At 31.0% G+C, this 13584-nt stretch overlaps 1 protein-coding gene across 1 annotated transcript in view; it reads right to left on the bottom strand.

Annotated features, from left to right (window-relative positions):
- Positions 1 to 13584, bottom strand: part of LOC143258549 (sodium-dependent transporter bedraggled-like) — a 34984-nt gene that overhangs the window by 14184 nt on the left and 7216 nt on the right. Inside the window, exons 2-11 of the mRNA XM_076517681.1 lie at positions 11528 to 12126; positions 8277 to 8408; positions 7285 to 7437; positions 6926 to 6992; positions 5638 to 5773; positions 5029 to 5160; positions 3094 to 3197; positions 2011 to 2129; positions 1010 to 1278; positions 609 to 740 (exon numbers count right to left, since the gene is read on the bottom strand). Coding sequence (XP_076373796.1) covers positions 609 to 740; positions 1010 to 1278; positions 2011 to 2129; positions 3094 to 3197; positions 5029 to 5160; positions 5638 to 5773; positions 6926 to 6992; positions 7285 to 7437; positions 8277 to 8408; positions 11528 to 12062 — 1779 coding nt within the window. The 5' untranslated portion in view covers positions 12063 to 12126. The remainder of the gene's footprint in view (positions 1 to 608; positions 741 to 1009; positions 1279 to 2010; positions 2130 to 3093; positions 3198 to 5028; positions 5161 to 5637; positions 5774 to 6925; positions 6993 to 7284; positions 7438 to 8276; positions 8409 to 11527; positions 12127 to 13584) is intronic.

The following is a 13584-nucleotide window of genomic DNA, read 5'->3' as shown; positions in this document are numbered from 1 at the left end:
TTCCCTTTACAATATTATTCTAAAAGAGAAATTATTGTATTTCCTACTATTTACAGCGGGCCAAAATCTACAGAAGAAATAGGATTTTAAATACACGAAGGTGGCAAAGTAACAACATTAACAAAATGTATCTGAATTAAAGGAAACTTTATTAATCATTACTATAACTTGAATTATTCGATACTTATTTCTAAAATGTTATTTCAAAACAATAAAATATTTATGAATTAATACATTTCATGAGAGAACCCTGTAGAGGCTGAAGAAAAGCTAACTAACTATCCTGTTTCAGCTATTATATTCATCTGAAGAGGGATAAAAAAATATGTCTCAATTATTTACCTGGACAGATAGTTTCTACCTTAGAACGTGCCTGGTTCCGTGGATTTCTCTATTATCGGCTTAAAGAGAGTTGTTGAAGTTGGTCAGTGATGCAGTTTTTGAATTCTCATAACGACATATGTTATTGGGAGTTGATTTTCAGCATTTAATAATGTGTGCTAAAGATTTGTTAAATTAAAAAAAAATCTTCTTTTTGAAGCTAATGTTGTATTGATATTTCATAGAACTTCTTCTAGTTCACAAAGACAACAGAATTGGTTACGTACCGTACTGGTCATGGGCAAACCCAACAATAAACCAGCTACACAAGCTATGAAGGTAATAATCGTCTGCCGTCTACGCAAGATCGTTGGTTTAATGCTTATGATTGACTCTACCACTAAAAACCAAAGAGGGACCTGAAAGAAAAGGATTATTGATAGGCACGTTTTTAACATAGAAACAAAGTAGTTTTCTCAAAGTTCTTTGATTAAAATATTGACTATGATGACGAATGCAGGTTACACAAGTGCACTAAAAATTACATTTGTTGATTGTGAAGCCTATATTTGATAACTTATTAAACAGTTTTCAAAAAAAAATTATCTAAAATTGATAAACATTCAATATTAAAAAGAAAAATCAATAAAATTAATTAAAATACATAAAAGTTATCAAAATATCTTACAAGTTGAGCAAAACCGAAGAAAATCATCATGAAAAAGAAGCAAATGGACCACACAGAAGAGATAGCACGGACACCCTGAACTTTCAAAGTTGCTGGTAAAATTTCAGTAGCAATCCGAAGAACCTGGTAACCACTGACAACTGATTGATTGTTTGACGACGGAAACATATCACCAATAACTAAATTTATTGGAGATACATTCGCCATGTTCTTCTGGAATACGGTTGAAGGTTCGAGACACTTTACTGTCTCTTCTGCCTCTGAAAGAACTAAATATGTTTTAAAGGTAAAGGTTTGTTTGTTATTAAGATTAAACTTTCAAAATTGGCTTCTGTGCTCTACCTCACTGGTATGGAAATCCGATTTTAGTGTAATAAGCCTTTAGATGTACTGCTGAGCTACTGGGGAGGGAATTAAAAGGAAAAAAGGAAAACAATTATTTACTTATGAACTGCGTTAAGCATATTGTGATACGGACTAGGTTAAACATAATGAGGTTCAAGCTGAGTTAAAAATATTAAGGTGCAGACAAGGTTAAGCAAATTGAGATATAGACTAGGTTAATCATTTTGAAAATATATTCATGCAAAACTTGGCATATATATACATAAAGCTCAAAGTTATTTTAGGTTAAATGTCATAATGTATAAAAATTATCTTTCTTAACTGTTTTTACCCCAAAATACGCATTAGTGATATTTTGACTATATCATAATTATTGTAAGTCAACCAGACAACATCAGACCAGTTACATTACCCCACCCTTGTTCCTAACTGGAATAGAAAGAAAACTTGTTGAATTACACAAATGAGAAAAGGAATTCCGATATTATAATGACATGAATTATAATACGTTAATAATTACTTTCGTTACTACAACGCTAGTACTTGATAGAGAAAAAACACGTCTTAAATGAATAGTTTACTTTGTATTTATTAATAATGATTGTTTATAAAATCATGTTTCATACAAATACCTTAAAGAAACCTTTTATACTTACCGTAAGAAGACAATACATACGTCATATTTCGAGCAGATATAGCTTTGATTGCACAAACAATGAAGAAGGACGACATAATAAGCGTTAATGTTCCTGCTATCCCCACAACCAGTACGATCCTGAGAATAATTTTATTTCTAAATATTCATCTACGTATCTACGCACAATCAATTTCATAATATTCCACAAATACAGGCTTTTCTACCGACAAATGATAAACTTAAGACTATTTGTTTAAAGGCAACCTACAAAACAGAACTTATCTGAGCTCATTAGAACTTCACTAGCGTACTGGAAAAAAAAAAAAAAAAACATAAGGAGGAATTTCGAAAACATTTCATATTGCAAGGTCTTATTAATTTCAAAACTTCCTAAAAACTTTCTTGATCCTCTATTAGAAGACTTTTAAAAGAGATGTTTATTTTGAACGAGCTCTCTTTTAAAGTGAGTTGATTTAATCCAGTCTGAGAGTTTCCTCTCTTTCCCCAAAGAAGAAAGTGATCCCTTGTTTTTGGTGTTTTCTTAAGATTTTTCAAAAACGTTTTCTACACCAACATACTTTGATCCTGAGAGCCTACATACAAAATTTTAAATCGACTTATCAAAAGGTGTAGAAAAAGCTCAAAACCAATTAAACATAGATACATACATGTATATAACTTACTATTACTGTGTACATATCCAATATTCGACTATTTACAGATTGAATAATATTTGCTGTACTTAACTTACATTTTCCTTCCCCTGTCTTACCACGAGGATAAAAGTGAGTTAATTCTTTCCATTTTCAGTGAATATGCCTTAAATTTGAATTCTAAATACACGGAAAATGTGGTTATTAGCTTTTGAGTAATTACTTAAACCTGAATTAATTTCGTAGTGGACTTATACTCCTAAGAAAAGTGTAATTAGCTCAGCTAAATACAATATTAAATACAACATTACAAAAAAAAAACATATACACAGATATTCTATTAACATGGATAAAAACATGGATAATTCTAAAAGTTTGTATTTTTAAAGAATAAACAAACTTCCATTAAATTCAACTAATAAGGAAGAAAATATGTTTTTAATGCTTACTTTGTGATGTTTGTTGTAATTTTGTTGTGACTACAAAGCTGTAAAACCACACCGCCATACAGAACCCACGTGAGAAATACCTCTCTGGAGGCCAGTTGCCAAGACTGAAAGTAATGTTACAAAAAATAACTATACAATAGACACTCAAAATCTCAGTGCTGTCGAAACAGAGACGTTTGCAGAAACTAAAGACAACAACTGAAATAGGTAGCACAATTTATTTCGGGTTAAAGCATGTTCCCATTTTAACGGTAAGAACCTCATTACGTGAAGTTATCGTAATTTTCTAAAAGCCAATAAAACAAATTATTTTGCAACCCAGGTGACAACTCATCCTATTTAACTGGAAAAACTAGTGAAAAACCGTTAAAAATAAAACTGTTATTATTAAAACAATTATTCCAATGGAAAAATAAACTATTTCTAATCAAAAGAGTTCTGACACGGTATAGCTTAGCAAACGATTTTACGTTTTATTGCATGTGATACGACAGGTGTTTGTTTGAGTCTTGTAGATTAAAAGATGAGGTCACAAAATGCTACATCAGCAAGAAAATGGGTAAGTGCAGTGCTCTTCCGGCTTTTAATGGTATATGAAACTGAGTGTTATCTAAGAGGAGTATTAGTAACGGATTATTTTACTGACCAGGTTCTCAAAGACACCGATTATTGGAATTATCACAATGACAATCGAAATGGAATAATTGTACCTACAATTGAAAAAAAAATGTGGTCACTCATAATAAATCGAGATAAAGACATTTCGATAGGTTTCTGAAGTGTAACAAATGACCAGAAAGCTCTATATTCGATTGAATTATTTGCGTTGTGGTTTCATTAGTTTCACCTGATTTGAATGGCTACATTTTCACCAATGTTAATAATGTAAACAATGCCAAGAACAAGTTTTATACTCTTTATTTATTTCTTGTACCTTAATATGCATATTGTTTTATACTGTACATTGTAAGCGTAGAAATGCAGTATATCTGAACACTACATTGAAATCAGTTTTAAAAAACTTCAAAAAGGAAAACGACAAACAATGTTTGTCCAAGAGTTGTATTAGATCCGATTAAAATATTTTATATCTTCCAACTACTTGACTTGTTACACGCTTTTGAAAATGATCAATTTATCTAGTTCCTGCCGGAAAAAAATTTGTAATTTGAATTTAAATGTTATATTAAAGACAACATCCACGTAGAAATTACAGAATTGTGTACTTAATCTCTGGAAAATTGTGGTGAAAGTCTAATTGATTTCTCGTCTAAACAACTTCAAACCTTAATAGATTTTTGGGTGGTTCTGCTAGATGCGTATGTATTAAGTTTATGATTTTTTCAAATTAATACCAAGATGATTTTTAGACAAATACAGAATATATGTTTATCCGAAACGTTCAGTATAAATGAAACGTTGTTTTCTATCTTTATTTTTATACTTTTCTGTTGTTGTTCTTGTCAAATCTAGAAATGTGGCAATTATGATAATTATTATACTTATTTGTCAGAAAATATTTCGGCAGATGTACTTAAATACATTTTGTATATTGGTTCTAATTTTTATAGTTTATGATATATCTCCCTACGACTCAGTGATAAATATGAGGATTTGACACTAAATATCGAGGTGTGATCCTTGTTATGGCCAGTGCACAGATAGAAGGTTCGCTATTAAAACAGTCTTTTATGTAGTATCTGAAATAGGTTTGTATTATTCTACATTTTTCTAATCTAGATAATATTTATGTGTTTCTTTTTCAATATTATTATTGCAATATTTGTATTTATTATCGGTGTAATTAATAAATCTTGTATTGAAAGAGATGAAAAAATTATTATAAAAATAAAAGTTTCTACTTATGTAGATTATTTCTATCTTTAAAGATAATTCCAAATTATTTCTCAAAACATGCAGAAAGCATAAACATACAACTGAGTCGCTAAGTATTGCTTTCCAGTCGGCGTAAAAAATGTCTGACACACCATTCCCCCATTCCTCCATCATTCTCGAAGCCATCAAAATCAGTAGAGGAACAGGAATAACAACAAAGGCGTAAGCTAACTGTAAGAAAGAAATGAATTCGTTTTAGAAATAAACTACTTTTTGTAATTAAGGCAATGTACAGTTTATCAATGCATATTTTCTTAAAACTATATATGTTTACATTTGAGCATAATAAAAATATTTCATTTTCTATGTGTGTATTTCCACATATAGGTAAACGAAAAGAGAGTAAAAAATGTAAATAGCAATATAAACCATCTCTTTATGTTCTTATAGTTTTGTTACAAATTTTTTATAGTATCAGTTAATTTTCTCAAGCAAAATATTTTCAAATTCAAAAATACAAAAATACTAGTTATTTTTATATTGCTTAATAAAATATATCCAAATTGATATCAGTTTATTTCATTTAACAGTTACCAATTTTCTACACATCCTTTAATATTATATGAATAATTCTCATTACCATAAACGTATATAACCTAACACTAGAGGGTGCTAAAGAAACACGCTCAAAGCAGGTAACAAACTAACCTTTCCATACAAACGAAGTCCTTGACTTAATGAAGCGAAGACCAGAAGCCAGATGATAGCCAAATTAAGAGTTATCTCAAACTTAATTTCTGCCCTATCACTTTCATTTCCTACATTTCTTGCTAAAACGCGACCACTGTAAAAAAGGTTAATAGTATTTAAAAGGATTTATAGCATGTTCTCCTTTATATTTATACTAATTGATTTCTCATTATCATGAATGATATATTGGTAAATAATTTTCCCCAACTGGCTAGTAGTTAGTTTTTGAAACAAAATTTTAACTATTTACAAAAAAAAATCTATATCTTAATGCATATGGCAGAAAACTTAACACCGTAAAGGCACGGAAGAAATCTGCGATTTGACTAGAGAATATTTAGGAAACATACACCTCAACAAGAAGTGCCTGAAATCTATAAAGTTTCATAAAGAAACGCTTCGAAATAACTGACCCTTGTTCCGGTGCTTATAGAAAAGAAACCTCAAATTAATCTTAAGACTCCTTAAACACCTTAATGTAAGATATTATTATTACTTTTTAAACACAGTGTATTTACTTCTTCACTAATGGTTTACCATTAATTAGTGAAATAATGATTTGTATAGATGCGAGACAGCATAATGAGTATTAGAACTTGTTAAATATTTAACATAAAATACTATAATAATCTAAAATATGTAATTATCTCTTCAACTCAACTTATTTTTATAAACGTTAAACTGTACAGTCTTATTACACGCAAAATAAGACGTGAAAAGTAGTCTCTTTCCAGTAAATTTAAGCAGTCTTGAATGAGTTATAATAAAATGCCTAATGTATAAAGCCTTCTTACTATTTAAAGAAGATTAACGTAACCTACAATGGAGATCAGAGGTCATAACATGTCTCTCTACATTATTGCAAAAGATCAAATAAAATAGATCTTGTAAAACGTTTGAATTTCACTGTAAATTAAATGTAATTGATCTTACGTTTCTCTAATCACATTGCACATTTTATGAAAATATCCTGTGATGCTCCAATTACACTGAATGTGAAATGAAATAGATCTTGTAACGCTTAAATCAATCTATAAATATTCAGTTCCTGATCCTGAAATGCCTTAACATATACATTTTATCGTTGAAGAGACTTTAACCGTAAACTTGTATATTAATTTACTAAATAATTTTAAAAAGTAGTGTGATCGAGAAAAATATTGGTTCATAGGCTTATTTTTCTCATTAGCTTTAGAACAATATTACATCTTTTCAACAAGTTACTTAAACATAGGATAATCCTTACTGGAAGTAATTTGGCACTGACCATCCGAAATAGCCAGATGAAGTCTTATTACGACTCTCCAAACAATCTGAAATAAACAAAAAATGACATAAAAATTCATTAGCAGTTATTTAAGGTTTTCTATTGAAGGTTTTGCATATATTGAGGCAACTCGATAGGATAAAAACGTATTCTAATTAAGGAAATGCTTTCGGTAGTATTATCTATCATTGAATATTTTACGTTAACGGTCACACTAAGTATTTTACTTTATATACTAACACTTTAAGTAAATATTTTAACGTTACGCCATTACGCGTTGGGTTAAAGAAGTATATATTAAATAGAGCCATTAAAATATGTTGTTTCAAAGATCTTACACTGAGCACCAAATTTTGGATTACACTGTCCCCATCTGTACGTTTCTCGAGTAGTGACGAATGAATCCTTAAAGAACAGGAACAGCCAACTTATTGGCACAGACGTATAAACACCTAATACGACGTACACGTACACCAAAGCTACACCTACTCCTGAAACACAAAAGGAATAAAATGTTATTAACTAAGAGACTTGGATCGATATTATTTTGCTAAATTAATAATATAAATAACAAGATATTTTTATTTAAGTTTTGTTAAAAGTTAACGAAGTCTTAGAACAAATTATTTTATATTTAACTGATTCAGAAAGTGCAATTAAAGATAAGATCTTAGATTTAATATGACAGTGCACTGAATTTTTCTGTACCTGAAAATAGTGTTATTGTTTAAGTGTTCAAAAAAACCACAGTAGTAGTGATATGTTATCAATTATTCTCCTAGCAAGCCTATGAAATAATAACAACTCTTCGCACGCATCAGCTATTTCTTTAGTAGCTCTTTGTTTTTCTTACTAAGCAAGTTGAAGGCCTGTTATCCCAAGCTCTTGGTATAAGTTAGTTGTCTTTAAAATGACACTGAAAGCGCACATTAAATACTGGATCATAAAAAGGTCAAATCTGAGATATATATAAAATGTTTGTCATTCAACCTCTTAAAGTGTCTTACATAACGTTATCACCTGAAGTATATTCGTTAAAGCATTGTACTTAATGACCCAATGATGGCAGATACTAGATGATATTTTGTAACAATTAATCAAAATTGTGTTACTCTTTAATGACATAAATATAATTACCAATGTAAAAACTATTTAACTGAATGGAATACTAGAACATTTTTGAGAAATTTATTATTTGTCGTTGTTGAATAAGCTTATATGCGTCACAAGGTACCTCTCCTTGGCTCTTGAGAGAAGTGGAGTTCAGAGTGACAGTTGATGCACACAATTAAAATATACACATAGATGTCGTGATAAGTCAGATAAGTACCTTTGAAGGCTGGAGATATATACCACATGTCTGTTATTCCAGATCCTAGGTATTGACCTACCGCCGATTGAAGGTACATGAACGGAAAACCAAACATACATGTTAAGATGATGAACTCGACAATGAAACATGCTAGAAAACAAAAGAAAGAAAATATCATGTATTACCGATTATTATTCGTTGGAAAACTTATTGTTAAATGACAATTATAATGTTATTTTCCTTGGAATGCTGTAACAAACTACATTAATTAGCTGTATAGTTGCAGTAGTTAAATATCGATTTAGAAAGAGATACAACACCATTTTTGTGATCAACTTTGTTATTTCAATCAGCAAACGTACGTTAATGATTTAAATCCTAAAAAGGTATAACTCTATTTTGGGTTGCTTTGCCCCAGTTTTAGTCCCTTTATAGTTGTTTATGCAATAGCATAGTAAATTAAATTTGCAAGTTCTATATATTTCATTAATTTCTTTATTAATCTTTACTCTTTATATTATCATGTACAAGCTCTTCGGCAAACGAAAACAATACACGCGATGATCAATGTGATGATATCCAAAAACAATTTTTTTCACACAGATTTATAGATACCGAATGCAATTAATGTTAGGTTTTTACGAAGTACATCTGCTTGAAGCATAAAAGTTGACGACTCTTCGGTTTCTGTTTTGATGAACCAAATCTTTACCCATTCTTACGCTCCAAGCATGTGTCGGTCATAAAAACCTCAGATCCAGCATTGACTTCATCATATCATACGACTTTATATTCTAATAACATTTTTTGTTATAAATAATTAGTAGATACGTTTTAGTACCTTAACTTTGTATGCGAGCATGCCTGAAAAACAACATATTTTATCAAACATAAATTGAAGATAAAACAAATTTGAAAATTATTACGGTTTTTGTTATAATAGATTTTCTCCTTACGTTTGCTCCCAGTGGCTCAGCGGTATGACTGTAAGCTCATACTGCTAGAAACCTGGTTTCAATACCCGTAGTAGGCACAGCAGAAATAGCCCATTGTATAGCTCTGTGCTTAAGTCCAATTAAGCTATATTTACATTAATTTTTATTTAACTTTTTAATATATTCTAGCAAAAAATGTTTAGAATGACCACCAAAACTTAAAAGAAGTGTTTGAAGTTTGTATATTTATTTATCCAAACCATAATAAAATGTTATTATAAACCATAATAATACTTCGTTATTATGTTTGAGGTCCACCTGAAAATTCTCTAAAAAACAGTTGGGTCCATGTTTCAGTTGTACTGAACATGTTAACAATATTTAGTTTCTCTAAGTATCACCAACTTTGTTCCAAATAAATAATTAATTTTAAGAAGTTCTGAGTTAAATTGAAGGAGTGTGTGTGTGTGTGTTCTTAAAGCAAAGCTACATCGGGCTATCTGCTGAGTCCACCGATAGGAATCGAAGCACTGATTTTCGTGTTGTAAATCCGTCGACTTATTGCTGTACCAGAGAGGGACTAGCGAAAAGAGAATTTGAATGTTTATCAGAAACAGGTGTTAATCGTTCACCATAAAGAAGACCAGGAATTTGATAGGAAGAGAGAGATTAATATAAACAGACATAGAACCTAAAGTTTCATCAGGAGTAACATCTAATTTGGGATTTAATCAGAGACAAGACTTTGAGTTTCGCATTAATATAGATCGTAGAGATTTTTAATCTTCATTAGGTTCAGGGTGATAAATGCCATAAAAGACCTGAAACTGAACAATAATATTACGATCTCCAGGACACACCTAATTACTAACTTAAATAATCCCCAACTAGTACAGCGGTACGTCTACGGATTTGCAACGCTAAAATCAGGGGCTCGATTCCTCTCGATTGGCTTAGCAGATAGCCCAATGTGGCTTTGCTATGAGAAAAACACATAAACAAACCAGTATATATATATATATATATAATATATATATAAAAAGGGACTAAACACAGGAAATGATTAGAAACATTTATGTTATTGAAAATTTGTATTCAATTTTATCATACTGGAAAGATACGGAATAAGAAAGATAAATTGACTAGACGACATAATTTAAGTATTATTTATAAGCAAAATCAATCAATATGTTATCAACCTCAAATAGGAGTTACTTACGGACATTAATTAAGTAGACTGTATTTTAGTGATAAGAATTATAATTATTTGTAGGTTCTTAAAAAATCGGTAAATGAAGCGTTGGTTCTACGCGATAAAATAAAAAACTACTTATTAGATTAAGTTTACCGTTATTTAAGATTTCAGTATAAAAGTAGATATTCTATAGTTATTTCTTCCAGATTTATTAAGTATTAACTTATTTTGGTTGCAATATGTTCACCCCACAGTATATTTTCTTAGCACATGTACCCTTGGACTATTTCATATAACGTTATGTGTGCTACACCCTTAGCCAATGAGAAAAGTATAACAAAGAAAGGAGAGAAGAGTTTGTTTTGTTTGTTTTTTGAATTTCGCACAAAGCTACTCGAGGGCTATCTGTGCTAGCCGTCCCTAATTTAGCAGTATAAGACTAGAGGGAAGGCAGCTAGTCATCACCGCCCACCGCCAACTCTTGGGCTACTCTTTTACCAACGAATAGTGGGATTGACAGATACATTATAACGCCCCCATGGCTGAAAGGGCGAGCATGTTTGACGCGACTGGGATGCAAACCCGTGATCCTCAGATTACGAGTCGCACGCCTTAACACGCTTGGCCATGCCGGGCCAGGAGAGAAGAGAAATGGAATATGAACTCGCAGACAAACTCTTGATAAAATAAAATAAAATATATGCAGTCTTTTGTTTCTTGTTTGTTTATTGTTGTTTTTTCTCTTTGATTTTACTTAAATATTCTTTCTTTTAAGCGCAATGTACAGTCCTGTGACGATTTACGTTGAAAAAGGATTTCCCCTATATTTTAAGTATATACCTGTTTATGTTCACTGTTTTAAACAACATTGATGTTTCCGTATTTGCAGTTTTTTCCCTCAAGTAAATAAATTGTTTTAGGTTTTATTTGAATCAGTTTTTCTAAAAATTCATTTCTTTCGTTCAAATGACCTAGTATCACGTTTAAATATTTTACCTTCTTTCTATCCCTGTATCAGGACTGAACGTATGATATGATCTTGAATATTTATTTTTCTGTTTAGTTCAATTATTTGAAGACGTAAAAAATATAGCTGAATGAACTTAAAAACTACGTAAAACTCAAAATTCGATACAGACCTTTGTACACATAAACAAGTAGTGAAAATCTGCTGATATTGTATATTCCTATAACACAGCTGAAACAAGCGAAAATCGCAGACCTATCAGCAGCCCATGTTCCACGTGAAGACCTCAAAAGTTCATTTTCACTTAAAGTGTTACTTGGACCCAATGCTATTGGAACTTCGATCGACAAACTTCTATCTTGTTGCTGGTCACTGTCACTTGTTTCACTAGTTGTGGAGGTATTCTGAGTTCTGTGATCACGATTAATAGCCAAAGATGAGGTCTGTTGAAAGGGTGCGCTCTCGAAAGAAGCACTCTGTGCTACTCTATGACAAGAAGACGATAATACTTCAGTTCCCACTCCAAACTGTGTTGTGTTCTGAGCGGTTGATGTTGCAGGATCTAGTTGTTCTTGGGACGAAAGGACTTCCCCATTCACTCGAGGGTTAACCATGGTTGATGTGTTCGGAGCAATTGAAGAGTCACGAAAGATGAAGAATGATTTAGGCATATTTTGTAGAGCCCCTCTAATAATGTCCCATCTCATCTTCAAGTAATTTAAATTCTTGTTTGAAATTATCTCTTTAATGTAGTTAACTGTAACTTTAAAGCTATAAAAAGAATAAAATAAAGTAATTTAAATAAAGTAGACCCACATAGTCGGTCAGTGTTCAATACAAATAGTATAACTATTAAACTTTCATTTCAAGTCGATTAAATAAACATTTTATATTAAATCTAAAACAAAAACATCATTGTTGCATTGTATGGCATTGTGTTTGATCAAAGTTACATAATTGAGTAGACGTAAATTGAAAGACCTGCCGAAATATATTTCTCTGCTTTATTTTTAACTTTGGCTTAACTCTAAATCAAGTGTATTTGAACACAACTACATTATTGCAGAATCGACTTCAGAGAATTAATGTGAATGCATGTAACTCGAAGAACAATATAAAATGTTTTGTAATCTAAAATTATTAAATCAGTTTTACTTATCATAATTCTTCAAAATTAAGAACAACTAGCTACAAATGCATAACTATAATAAAACTAATTTATGAACATTAGTAAACCTACAAGCTAAAGTTGGATGTCCGTGATGACGAGAAAACCCACTTGTAGAAAAAAATGTAAAAACATGTATGGATACAGAAAATTTGTATGTAGAGGAACGAACAACGTTTCGACCTTCTTCGGTCATCGTCAGGTTCACAAAGAAAGAAAGAGGTAACTGACCGATATAAAAGTCGTGACAGTTATCACATTGTATTTTATAAATAATGTTGGTGTGGTGTTTGTCAATGTATTTTTTACACAGTATAGACCTTAGTTTTGTGCCTGGTTCTTGAATAAATTTGGTATTAACTGGAATGTCATATTTTGTTAGTAGTTTTTGCCAAGTGTTGGTTATTTTTCTGCTGATGTCGGGAATATATGGTATGCAACAGTATATGGTTTCGTGATTTTTTAACAAGTTTCCTCCACGACCCGTAGAATACATGATACGCACACACCTAGACAAAAAGCAAAATCAACTAACAAAAGTAAATATACCCCACGATTTAAAAAAATAAATACATAAATAAAGTTGGATGTCTTTACTGCAAAAAAGTTACCAGGAATTTTTCTTTTCCTTTGTAACCTCATTAGAACAATTAGGTTTAGCACTGAGATGCTTGTAGCGCAAATTTTGGACTGTAACGTTTTAACTTCATATGTAATGGAAAGGTTACTTGAAAATCTTAAAAATCATATCCAGCCTCGTTATCTACTATTCTGTTAGACAGTTTCAAAGAAAAATGTCACTGAGAATCTATTGTAACTTAGCGAGTGGAACAATATTTCGAAAATTAAGATACACCAAACTCACATCCTTACCATCATCTACATAACTGGTAACTTCTTTAAATAATGAAAGATATTAGTGAGGCAATATTTCCCTCTCTCTCTCTTGTATGGGTATTTGGGTATTGGTGTTTGTATACCCAGGAGGGTCAGGTTTAGTTAACCTCTTCCTCCTCAATATTTTCCCTAATGTTTGTTGTTGTTTTTTTTTAAATTTCGGG

This window comes from Tachypleus tridentatus, chromosome 8 (assembly GCF_004210375.1).
Source record: "Tachypleus tridentatus isolate NWPU-2018 chromosome 8, ASM421037v1, whole genome shotgun sequence".
NCBI classification, from domain to species: Eukaryota; Metazoa; Arthropoda; class Merostomata; order Xiphosura; family Limulidae; genus Tachypleus; species Tachypleus tridentatus.
The sequence above is the reverse complement of the archived record's forward strand: the minus strand, read 5'-3'. Positions and strand labels throughout refer to the sequence as shown.